The sequence below is a fragment of the Terrapene carolina genome, unplaced genomic scaffold (assembly GCF_002925995.2).
Source record: "Terrapene carolina triunguis isolate 2854851 unplaced genomic scaffold, T_m_triunguis-2.0 Scaffold89, whole genome shotgun sequence".
Taxonomy (NCBI): Eukaryota; Metazoa; Chordata; order Testudines; family Emydidae; genus Terrapene; species Terrapene triunguis.
Genome location: NW_020664440.1, coordinates 27,354,615 through 27,367,335, shown reverse-complemented (window position 1 = coordinate 27,367,335; position 12,721 = coordinate 27,354,615). Strand labels below are relative to the sequence as shown.

At 40.1% G+C, this 12,721-nt stretch overlaps 1 protein-coding gene across 1 annotated transcript in view; it reads right to left on the bottom strand.

Moving 5' to 3' along the window:
- Positions 1–12,721, bottom strand: part of FGD3 (FYVE, RhoGEF and PH domain containing 3) — a 187,288-nt gene that overhangs the window by 20,157 nt on the left and 154,410 nt on the right. The window contains exons 15-16 of the mRNA XM_024223450.3: positions 10,712–10,774; positions 369–494 (exon numbers count right to left, since the gene is read on the bottom strand). Coding sequence (XP_024079218.2) covers positions 369–494; positions 10,712–10,774 — 189 coding nt within the window. The remainder of the gene's footprint in view (positions 1–368; positions 495–10,711; positions 10,775–12,721) is intronic.

Sequence of the window (12,721 nt, the reverse complement as noted above, 5' to 3'; positions counted from 1 at the left end):
ATGTGAAGGAAACCCTGGTCAATGAGGTTGTTTTTTGGAACACTACATACAGAACAAACCCAGGTACAGAGGCAGCTTTCCTTTCAGCCACAGAAGTGTGACATTTGTCTCCTCAACCACTCACTCATGGCCTTTTACACCGCCATAACTTTGCTTTGTTTTGCCAGATCCCCAATGGACAAGGCAAGTTGAAAGGTCTGTTCTATCACAGCCCTGCTGCAAACTCCAGTGCCTATCCTACTGGAAACTGAAAAGCTCCCTCAGAATGAAACAAACTCAGAATTTGATTTAAAAAGTCATCTGTTGCAGACAGACTAATTAAATGGACAGAAAATGAAACACTGCTACAATTTCATTCTGATACTCACTGCCCCACATTGTTTGCAATGGTGCCGCCTTTTAGTGATGGAGTTAAAGCTTTCGTTGCAGCTTTTGCAAGCTTGCTTTTCCTTGTCTCGCTTGGTTTTAGAAGATGATTTTCTGCAGGAATCAGGCTGAAATGAAACATACAGTTAGGTGACATTATACAACATAATTATTGCAAAACAATTTTCTGCCACTCAATTTCTACCATGCTTACGAAGCTCTTTCCCAGATTTATTCCCCCCCACAGACAATTTTAGGGAAAATTTCCTCTTACCAAACCTGTTGGGGTTGAGACTGCAGTGGGGATGTGCTGATTTTTAATTATAAGGCTCTCAGCTGTTTGGGCCCTACTCCTCAGAGTCCACCTCTTCCATTGTGCATCACCGGAGCCAGAGAGTCACTCCGTCAGCCTATTGGTTTAAAGGGGATGGGTCTGGAGGAAGGGCATTCTCAGTGAGGGGTCTTCACTCTGGAACTCACTCTTTCTCTGGTTATCCAACAGAGCCTGAATTTGATTATCCTTCAGGGCATGGGTTCAAACTATAGCATAGTGGCTGGATAGCCAAATGTCTTGGACAGTTTAGACACAACAAATCCTTCATCTTGGCAGGTGGTTGGACTAGATGACCTTTGTGGTCCTTTCTAACCCTATGGTTCTATGATGCTATGTTGCAAAACTTATCTATTCTCTGTGGGGTGAGGGAGATTTCTGCAAGGGTGGCTTGGATGGGAAGAGCAGTCTTGTGCTCTGATATGCTGATTAGTTTTGAAGAGGTCATTGTTTGGAACTGCCTTCCAAAGGGAGTAGTGGGAGCTAACTTGCTTTAAGACTGAGTTTGATAAGTTTATGGAGGGGTGGCATGATAAGATTGCATATTACGACATATAGCCCATCTGCAACTGCTATTAGAAAACATCTCCAATGGCCAGAGATGGGACACTAGATGGGGAGGGCTCTGAGTTACTACAGAGAATTCTTTCTTGGATGTCTGGATGGTGGGTCTCACCCAGATGCTTAGGGTGTAACTGATCACCATATTTGAGGTTGGCAAGGAATTTTCTCCCAGATCAGATTGGCAGAGACCCTAGGTTTTTCCCCCCTTCCTTTGCAGCATGGGGCATGGATTGTTTGTGGGTTTGAACTAGAGTAAATGATGGATTCGCTGTAACTTGAAGTCTTTAAATCAAGATTTGAGGACTTCAGTAACTCAGACAGAGGTTATGGACCAATTACAGGAATGGGTGGGTGAGGTTCTGTGGCATGTGATATGCAGGAGGTCCAACTAGATGATCATGATTGGTCCCTTCTGGCCTTAAAGTCTATGAGCTTGTAAAACTATGGTACTGAGCTCAGAGCTCTGGATGGACACATGCATCTCCTTATAAGTTTGAATAAATAAATTCCTGTGCCTTCTCCCTGGTCAGCACTGCTCCGTTTGGGGACTCTCCTGGCTGCCTCTGGAGCCTATAGCAGGAGGGAAGATTGTAGGCACCTTGTACTACTCCCACTATGGCAGACTTTCCACACACTTTCTGTGCAAAAAATTATAACCAAATTACTCTGGCACAGTCCCTGGCGTGAATTTCACTTATGTCTATGCAGAAGAAATACATCACACTACGGTAATGTAAGATGGCTTCACTTGCGAAATAATGTCAAACTGAAACTTGCAAGACAAAAGTCTTAATAATTCACTCCCTATTTCCGTGCTTCAGATAATCCACTCACAAGCTATTGAGAGAAAAACCTTTCCCTAGTAAATTTTTACCAATGTGCCCATAACTAAAGTAGAAGCAGAGATATTTTACTTTTGTTATGGAGTTTATATTGGCACTCCAGCAATCAATTTAAGGAGAAGGTGTAAGCAGTAATTTCACAATAATGCAGCTATGTTTTCAGCTTTCGTTATGCCTGGAGCAGTCTGAAGGAACCTATAGTACCAGATAAAGGATGAACACCCTACAGATTACATTTAGAAAGGGATGCGATTGTACATGGAGAAAAACACACATACCCTTCTTCCTCAAACAGCTGTGCACCATCAGAAGAGGTAAGTCACAAGGCCTATGTGAGAGAGCCATCTACCCAAATAATTCCATCTGCAGAAAGCTGAAGTCTTTCATAAGAGGAGAGGGATTCCAGAGGCTTGGGAATTCAGAGATGGGAGCCAGTATATAAAATCAGAGGTGGCAGCCCACTCATTCCCATGCTGGAGATACTAGCCCTGAGGGAAGCCTGTAGCCTTCTAAAGGACCCTCTCTCCTCAGCACAGTGAAAGCCAACCCAGTGAGTGATGCCTCTCTAGTAAGTCAACATGTTGTAGCTGCCCCTGTGGAAGCCACTTAAGCAACTGTTTCTAAGACTTGATTCTGAGATGCGTTGAATGTTTGTAACTCTCACTGATTTCAATGCAACCCGTGAAAAGGCCATGAGTAGCCAGCAGTTTGAACCCTGGGCACTCAATCTCAGCAAAATGAAGGGGGCGAGGGAGGGAGCTGTGTTCCATTTCTCAGTAGCAATTTCTGGAGAGAGAAAATAGACCATGATTCTGTCACTTTAGGAAGATGATTTGCTACATTTAATATTTTTATCTCATGGGAAAATCTGCATGTCAGAAAGCAACATGATCACCACATGATATACTTCGTGGCTCTACCAGCTAACCTCTGTATCCTCCTCCTTGTGACCTTGTTTACTATCTGTCCCATCTACCACCACTTTCTTCCATGCTCCAGGCCACAGCCTCCCCTCCCCAACCAGCCAATGTCCCTCTTCCTCCTTCCCTTTGCTCTGGGCTCTCTTGCTTTCTTCTGCTCTTCTTAGCCTTTATCTATCTCTCAGTCTCATATACTGTCTCCAGCACACACACTTGGTTCCCCTCACTTGCCCTAACTGCACCCTTCACCCTGCTCCTCCCAGGCCCTACTCCTTTTCCTGGAGCAGGACAGAGTGATGCAAAGGGGCCAAGCTGCTACATTACTGACTCTACTCCTAAGTTTTCTAACGCCTCTAACTGACCCTCTGTTCCGATAGTCGCTGGGAACAGTGGAAAGCAGAATGCTAGTCAACAGTGCTACAGGACTACCCTGATTGCAACCTCAGTTTTAAATGAATTTGTTCTTTTTAATTTTGTTTGCTTCCTTCCTGATTCAAGGGCAAAACTGCAAACCTTTACATAGGTACTGATGACGTTTTGCGTTAAACTTTATGGAGCGCAATGATACAGCTTTGCTCATTTAAGGAAAATGACTAGAGCTCTCTTTACATGCACATTTACAGCTGCCCAAAACAGAGAGAGTTCCTATGGATCCATGTCCTCTCACACACACAGCTCAAATGTGGTGCTGCACTTCACTTGTAAAGAGTTCACTGCAGCTAACCTGACATTATCACAACTAAATCATTTACAGATGTCTTAGACGATGCACTACCACTGAGTTTCATTTCACACTATCTCAGACCTTCTCAAAGTAAGGCATACAATTAAGGAGACTTGGAATACTTTCCCTAATCAGCATGAGTCTAAAGCGCATCCATTTTTTCCCAGCATTTCTACTGGCTAAAAAAACAGGAGTACTTGTGGCACCTTAGAGACTAACAAATTTATTTGAGCATAAGCTTTCGTGGGCTACAGCCCACTTCATTGGATGCATATAGTGGAAAATACAGTAGGAAGATATATATATACACAGAGAACATGAAACAATGGGTGTTACCATCAGGGCGGCCCAGAGGATTCGGGGGCCTGGGGCAAAGCGGGGGAGCTGCAGCGCTTCTACTCACCTGGCGGCGGTCCGGGTCTTCGGCAGCATTTCGGCGGCGGGGGGCCCTTCAGTTGCTCCGCGTCTTCGGCAGCACTGAAGGGCCCCCCGTTGCCGAAATGTCGCCGAAGACCCGAACCGCTGCCAGGCCAGGGCTTGCGGGGCCCCTGCGGGGCCCGGGGCAAATTGCCCCACTTGCCCCCCGCCTCTGGGCGGCCCTGGTTACCATACACACTATAAGGAGAGTGATCAGTTAAGGTGAGCTATTATCAGCAGGAGAGAAAAAGAACAGTTTGTAGTGGTAATGAAAATGGCCCATTTCCAGCAATTGACAAGGAGATGTGAGGAACTGTGGGGGGGGGGAATAAGCATGGGGAAATAGTTTTACTTTGTGTAATGGCCCATCCACTCCCAGTCTTTATTCAAGCCTAATTTAATGGTGTCCAATTTGCAAATTAATTCCAATTCAGCAGTCTCTTGTTGGAGTCTGTTTTTGAAGTTTTTTTGTTGTAATATTGCGACTTCATTCATTTCTGATGGATGTCTTTTACAGCTTTGATTCTGGTGTTAATACTAATTAAATGTTTAGGAGACTGCATTTCCTTTCAACTGTAGAGGAATGAACCCTTTTAAATGGTTACAGCAAAGCATTTCATCACCGGCTAATTAAACTTTGAAAAGTTTTATATTGTTACAATTTGCACTAAAAGATTTTGGTGCTCATATATACCCACGCGGCTTCATTGCTGTTAATGGGGTTGCATGGGTGTAACTGAGGGGAAAATTTGGCCTTGTGAGTTAAGTTGCTGGAAGGTAATCTTAAAGAATAGTGTAAGACCAATGCCATGTCTACCTGATGCACAATACCCATTACTGTTGATACATTCTAACGACTGCTGTGAGGAGAAACAACTGTTTAAAATTCCCCACTATACACTGGCTTACTTTAGCGGGAAGTCAGCTGATTGATTTGGAATGCACTGGATAGCTCCCTAATAAATGAGATAATAATAATAATATGCATTTCCATAGCATAAAAAAGAGGAAGCTGCCAGTAAGGTATTTTCCATGAGAGACCTCAGCTTTGAAACCTACTTCCCTCTTCATCTAAAATAGCCAGAATCAGTTGACCTTCATGACTGCAAGGCCCATGTATTTACCAAGGCTTTGGGGAAGGGGGATAGTGAGGGACAGAAGAGTAAGATAAAGGGTGGGATTGTGAGTGAGGGAGATATTGACTGGTTTTCAGGTGAGCTGATTTTTATTTATGATTGCATTTTAATGTATGGCAAAGGGACCTAGAGCCCATGACAAGAACTTGACTTTGTATTATTTTTAATAAACCTAAAAAAAAAATTTGAAGAAGTCTTTCATTCAAAGATCTAAACACTTGACAAACTTTAATTAAGCTTCATAATGCCCCTCTAATGGTCCATATTTAAAATGAGCTAACTGAGGTACAGAAATGTCAAGTGACTTAATGTCATATAGTTATTCAGTGGCAGTAATGGGGACAGAACCAAAGAGATTTTGCTTTCAGATCTCTGTTTTAAGCACTGAATTACATTAAACAAGACAGTCTATCCATTCCACGGAGCACAGGTCACATAGTAAGCAGTGACATCTACTGCTAATTACACATCGCCTGAAGAGAGTTCCTTGCAAGTCAAGAGAGTGCTTTGAATAACGCATGTGTTCTGGAGGCCAGATCAGATCCTAAGTGTCATAGCTCTATTTACCAGCTGAGCATCTCTCTCTCTTGTTTGGCCAACTGAATTAATTATATATGTTCAAAAAGGACCTACCAAAAAGAGGGCCTGACCTCACCTGAGGCCTTTTGATCTTACTGCGAGTAAACAATAAATACTAATAATAATGCTCAATTTTCCTCATATAACTAATCCTATTGAGGTTAGTGAGACTACTTACAGACAAAGTTAACCGCATGTGAAACTCTTTGCAGGAAAGAGGCCTAAGAGTTGCTTTCACAAACAGGGAAGTTTTGACCACTAATCTGCTTTTATTCTACAGTTATCTCGCATTTTCAAAATTTTGATTTCCAGTTAAACTATTCATTGAAGTTTTGAATTTTGATCAAAAAATTGGAAGACCATTTCAATGACTACACTTTGGAACTATTCATGCCTTAAATCTAAGCATATGCACAAGTATTTGCTAGATCAGTGCTTCAGCCAGTGAAAAATGAGAAAAGCAGGCATCGTTAGTGAACTGTTATAGCCTCCTTCACTTCAGAGGGAGGAAGGAAAGCCAAGAGAGTTCACCGTAACATTAAGGAATGAAAAGGGTTTGGGGGATTGTCTGTTTTGTAATTTCATTGTTTTCTTGTTATTTTTTTCCTCATTTTTCTCTTTCACCTTATGTCTAGTCCAGTATTTAAAATCAGGGCTGTCAAGTGATTAAAAAAATTAATCGTGATTAATTGCACTGTTAAACAATAATAGAATACCATTTATTTAAATATTTTTGGATGTTTTCTACATTTTTCAAATATACTGATTTCAATTACAACACAAAATACAAAGTGTACAGTGCTCACTTGATATTTATTTTTGATTACAAGTGTTTGCACTGTAAAAAGACAAAAGAAATAGTATTTTTCAATTCAGGTGAATTGAACTATAGTGCACTCTTTATCATGTAAGTTGAACTTACAAATATAGAATTATGTACAAAAAAACTGCATTCAAAAATAAAACTATGTACCATTTTAGAGCTTGCAAGTCCACTCAGTCCTACTTCTTGTTCAGCCCATCACTCAGACAAACAAGTTTGTTTACATTTGCAGGAGATAATGCTGCCCGCTTCTTGTTTACTATGTCAGCTGAAAGTGAGAACAGGCATTCTCAGGGCTCTGTTGTAGAAGGCGTCGCAAGATATTTACGTGCCAGATGCGCTAAAGATTCATATGTCCCTTCATGCTTCAACAACCATTCCAGGGGACACGTGTCCATGCTGATGGTGGGTTCTGCTCGATAACAATCCAAAGCAGTGCAGACCAAAGCAAGTTCATTTTCATTATCTGAGTCAGATGCCACCAACAGAAGGTTGATTTTCTTTTTTCGTGGTTCAGGTTCTGTAGTTCTGCATGCTCCCTACCTCGTCCCTCTCAGATTTTGGAAGGCACTTCAGATGCTTAAACCTTGGGTCCAGTGCTATAGCTATCTTTAGAAATCTCACATTGGTACCTTCTTCGCATTTTGTCAGATCTGCAGTGAAAGTGTTCTTAAAACGAACAACATGCTGGGTCATCATCCGAGACTGCTATAACATGAAATGTGTGTCAGAATGCGGGTAAAACAGAGCCGGAGACGTACAATTCTCCCCCAAGACATTCAGTCATAAATTTAATTAATCCATTATTTTTTTAACAAGTGTCATCAGCACGGAAGCATGTCCTCTGGAATGGTGGCTGAAGCATGAAGGGGCATACGAGTGTTTAGCATATCTGGCACATAAATACCTTGCAATGCTGGCTACAAAAGTGCCATGCAAATGCCTGTTCTCACTGTCTGGTGACATTATAAATAAGAAGAGGACTCCCGTAAATGTAAACAAACTTGTTTGTCTTGGCAATTGGCTGAACAAGAAGTAGGACTGAGTAGATTTGTAGGCTCTGAAGTTTTACATTGTTTTGTTTTTGAGTGCAGTTATGTAACAACAACAAAATCTACATCTGTAAGTTGCACTTTCAGGACAAAGATTGCACAACAGTACTTGTATAAGGTGAATTGAAAAATACTATTTCTTCTGTTTATCATTTTTACAGTGCAAATATTTGTAATCAAAATATACACTTTGATTTCAATTACAACACAGAATATAAGATATATATGAAAATGTAGAAAAACATCCAAAATATTTAATAAATTTAAATTGGTATTCTCTTGTTTAACAGTGAGATTAATACTGTGATTAATCGTGATTAATTTTTTAATTGTGATTAATTTTTTTGAGTTAATTGCATGAGTTAACTATGATTAATCGACAGCCCTATTTAAAATATAACCCCCTAAATTGCACATGCATGTTATATGCAGGAGTTCAAACTGATAATCAGGTGCTCATATAGACAGGTGCATGAACAACAGAGGTATTTCCAAGCTCACTTCCCATTTTATGGGGTTACATATTTTCCATGTGAAAACTACCTGTTCATCAACACACACACACACACACATACACACACACACACACACACACACACACACACACACACACACCCTTTCAGCATGAGTCTTTGAAAATGTGCTGAATTAAGTGAAATGGAGTTAACCCATATTAAAAATAGTATGTTTTACACTTTGTAATACTGCAGGGTTTTTTTTAAGTTATATGGTCAAGAATTCTTGACCATATACCAATTTCTGTATGTGTAAGACATTTATACTGAATATTAGGAACTGTAGGTTGGGTTTGAATTTAAGTATACAAAAGTATAATGAGCACTGTATGTTGGCTGTAAGCAGTTACCATAATGCAGTGTTCGTACGCTTGTTGCATTTCTTCCATTATTTCTTTATTATCTGGCTATGCTAATATGTAATAAACTTCAAATAAGTCTTATTCTTCTTCGTATTTCTTCATTAAACTGAGCCAAACATAGAAGGGAGCTACTAGTTTGCTGACCACCACTACCACCAAGTGGTTTACATGGATAAGATTAAAGTAGAATCAGTGCACTTCCACTTACACGAATACTGAGATGGTTCTTAACAGATGTGACAATTAAAATCAAATCTGACTTAAGGCTGTGACATGCAACACAGTTCAGGCTGATGTTACTCTTCCGTCACACAACTGTGTTAAAATATAGCACAATGAGAAGCAATCATTGGTAGGTAGGCAGGGGAACATAACCCTTATTAGCCTGAGGAACAATGAATTATTTTTTAATCAGCTAAAATGTGTTATATAAATTCAGGGTTATTTAAAATTTATTTTTCTTTAAAATATAATTTTATGGAAGATTATTAAATAAACCAAGACATACCATTCAAATCCATTGTTACACAAATATGTATTGGGACTTTGAACAAAAGTTAGATCTAGTTAAAAGATTTTGTTATGACACACGAGACCAAGAGAAATGTTTCCATTTTTTTAAAATTACAAATGAAACAATTATTTTAAAACAAATATTTTTCTGTAATATTTGCAACCCAAACATTGCAGCACTGAATGTATGACTAACTACAAAGAAAAACAGAAGTGACATGTGATTTTCATTGTTTATCAGGGAAGTGCAAAATATTAATAAACATAAATAATGAGAACTATGCTAGTTTTCAAAAAGTCTTTCATTTTTAATAGATTACATGCTGTTAGTGGTACAGGTAAGGAATTGTACACTTAAATTAATTACTTTTAATTGAATCATAACTGTCTATATCAACTCCCCTTATCTGGTATTATACATCAACACACTGACTTATACAAAACTGTTAACCTTCTGCTTACTGATTTCTGAAGTAGGATGTGTCTCCTGGGCAGAGCTCTAACAATGTGCCAATCCCAACAAAGATACTTGGGGAATCATCCTATTAAATGCATTCCTGGGCTGATTCTGTACATATGTGGTAGCTGGACCACAAAAGGCCACCTACTAGTGAGAGGGAGTAAATGGGGGGAAGGAGGAGGAGAGGTGCCATGCAGCATCTCTCATCTGCTTCCAGAAAGAGACAAGGACACTTAAGGTTCTACTACCAAAACCTATCTACTATTTCACAAGTGGATGGAAGGAGACAGGGACAGAATGTGAGGCTGCCTGGAGACTGCAGTCCATGCACTGGGCAAATAATGCTATTAAAGACCACTTCTGACCGTTCCACAATAAACTGGGATAAGTTTTGGCGAGGATCCTTGCTGTTGAAGGCGGTCATGCAGTATCTAAGACCCTTCCTGAAGACCTGGGATTCTGGTAGACTGTCTTAGATGGGAGGGAAGAGTGTACTAAAGATAGAAGATAATGAGTGCACAAACCTATTAGAGTAGGAGTGGTGAAATGACTCAGCAGCTGACATCAAAGGGCTATGAGGACTGTGTTGAAATTGTTATGAAAAATAACTGGCTTGCACAGTAGCCAATCTTCCAGGGTGTTAAAGAACTGACCTTTTCACCACCCGACGCCCTCAGCAGAAATAATTGAGAAACATACTATGGACTAATTATTTCTCAAATTCTACTTCTAAGCTGACGTTCAATTATACAATTGCAAACACATATACCTGAAACCAGTCAATGACTGGATAACAACACTGAATGGGGAAAATAACCAGAGTTCTAAAAAAACTGAGAAAAATAATGTCCTTCAGTTTAGGTTCACACGGCATATGGTGAGTTTAGCCAGAACTAGAGGGTCAAATTCAGAGATGATATAAATGTTGGTGTAAATTCTACATCAGCAAATGAGCGCTTGTGGGTGTAATTCACACACACGTGGTGGAGGAGGGGTAGGGCTGGAGAAGGAAAAGCAAAGAGCAGCAGAGCTTGAGAGGGTGCAGAACTCTCTCCTGTTTGTTTTAAAGTCTGCCTAAACAAAAACGTTAATCTCACGATTACTTACCCCTCCAGATCCACTGATGCCATCTGCTCCTGGCATAGATTCTACAGAGCTGGTGCTTACTATCTAAAGGAAAAGAAAATCACAAAGAACATTTCAATATGGAGATTGCTCTTAAATTATGTTAATCATTAAAATCAAAACATAGAATAATGCATTTCTAACCCCTCATTTGTTTTGGTTATGAATATATGTTAATTGCACGTGTATTCAACTACTCTGGAATATTCAGCTGGCAATAAAGTGGGTGACTTTGCAGATGGCATTGAATTACAAAGGTCTGTTTACACATTCAGAAATGTGCATGCACACAATAAATAACTAAGACAGACACCTTAAACAGAAGAGAAGTTTTGGGTTATACATATAAAACAAAAAGGGGCAGTTTTTCAATTTCACAGCTACATTGATTCTTATAATACAAACCAAAAAAGCAAAGTAGTTTGTGTAGTCATCAGTGTGACGTTGCACCCCATAAGGCTTTATGGAAATATGCTTAAGAATGTATATATGACATAACTGGAATATGTTTTATGCTACATATGCCATGTAACATATCTCTGTAAAGGTTATGCTCTACTGAATATATTCATTCTATTTGTATGCATGTATCATTTTTGTATTCGAAGTTATGAATATTGGCTGTGTACTTGTTTGATTTTAAGTAGCCTTAGTAAGGCATTTGGTCAGCTTCTTTAGAACGGAATTTGCAAGTTAAGTGCCCAATCAAGAAACACTTAAGCTAACAATGAACGTTGAGACGCCAATCCACATCTGAGCTTTCCTGGGAATGTGGCCTGGCTTGTAAGGACTGAGTCATGCATGGACATGTGACTTGCCCATGTGACTCCAAAACTCCATCTTGGAGCTGGATTTTGCATAGGAGAGAGGAGGGGGTCTCCACCCACAAGAGAAAGTCTATTTAAGCCCCCGGGAGACCCCTCCATTTTTTTCTTCAGCTGGCTCAAGAGATAGCCTCTCCGCCCCCAAAGGATACCTGAAAGAAACTGGAACAAAGGACAGTAACCACAGGGGTGAGAGTGTTTGCTGGACCCAGACTAGAAGAAGGCTAGTCTGTAAAAGAAGCTTACTGGAACATCTCTGAGGGTGAGATTTCATCTATAATCATTTTCTTACTGTATTAGGTTTAGATTTGCGTCTTTTATTTTATTTTGCCTGGCAATTCACTTTGTTCTGTCTGTTATTACTTGGAACCACTTAAATCCTACATTTTGTATTTAAAGAGTATATAATAATACCGGTGTGTGTGGGGGGCAAACAGCTGTGCATATCACTCTATCAGTGTTATAGAGGGCGAACAATTTATGAGTTTATCCTGTATACGTTTTATACAGGGTAAAACGGATTTATTTGGGGTTTGGACCCCATTGGGAGTTGGGCATCTGAGTGCTGGAGACAAGAACACTTCTTAAGCTGTTTTCAGTTAAGCCTGCAGCTTTTAGGGGACGTGGTTCAGACCTGGGTCTGTGTTTGCAGCAGGCAAGTGTGTCTGGCTCAAACAAGGCAAGGTTCTGGAGTCCCAGGGAAAACAGGCTCAGAGGTAGTCTCGGCACATCAGTTGGCAGCCCCAAGCGGTTTTCTGTGATCCAACCCATCACAATCAGAACCCTAAGACGGAAGTGTAGCTCCTTGGTACAGATTTCACACATTTAAGTGTTTTTATAGCTGATTTGTGTTAAGACATTCCAAGAATGTAAACATATGTACACAGTTTATTTAATTAAACTAAAAATATCAAATCAAAAACACCAAGGACATAACTTGTAGGAACACTCCATAATACTCTAGTTTGTAGCAAAGGAGATTTAGGTTAGATATTAGATGGAAAAAGACAAAAACAAAACAAAAAACCTAACTAAGGTTAGTTAAGCTCTGGAATAGGCTTCCAGGGGAGGCTCTGGAATCCCTATCATGGGAGGCTTAAGAACAGGTTAGACAAATACCTGCCAAGGATTGTTTAGGTATACCTACTCCTACTTCAGGATGGACCAG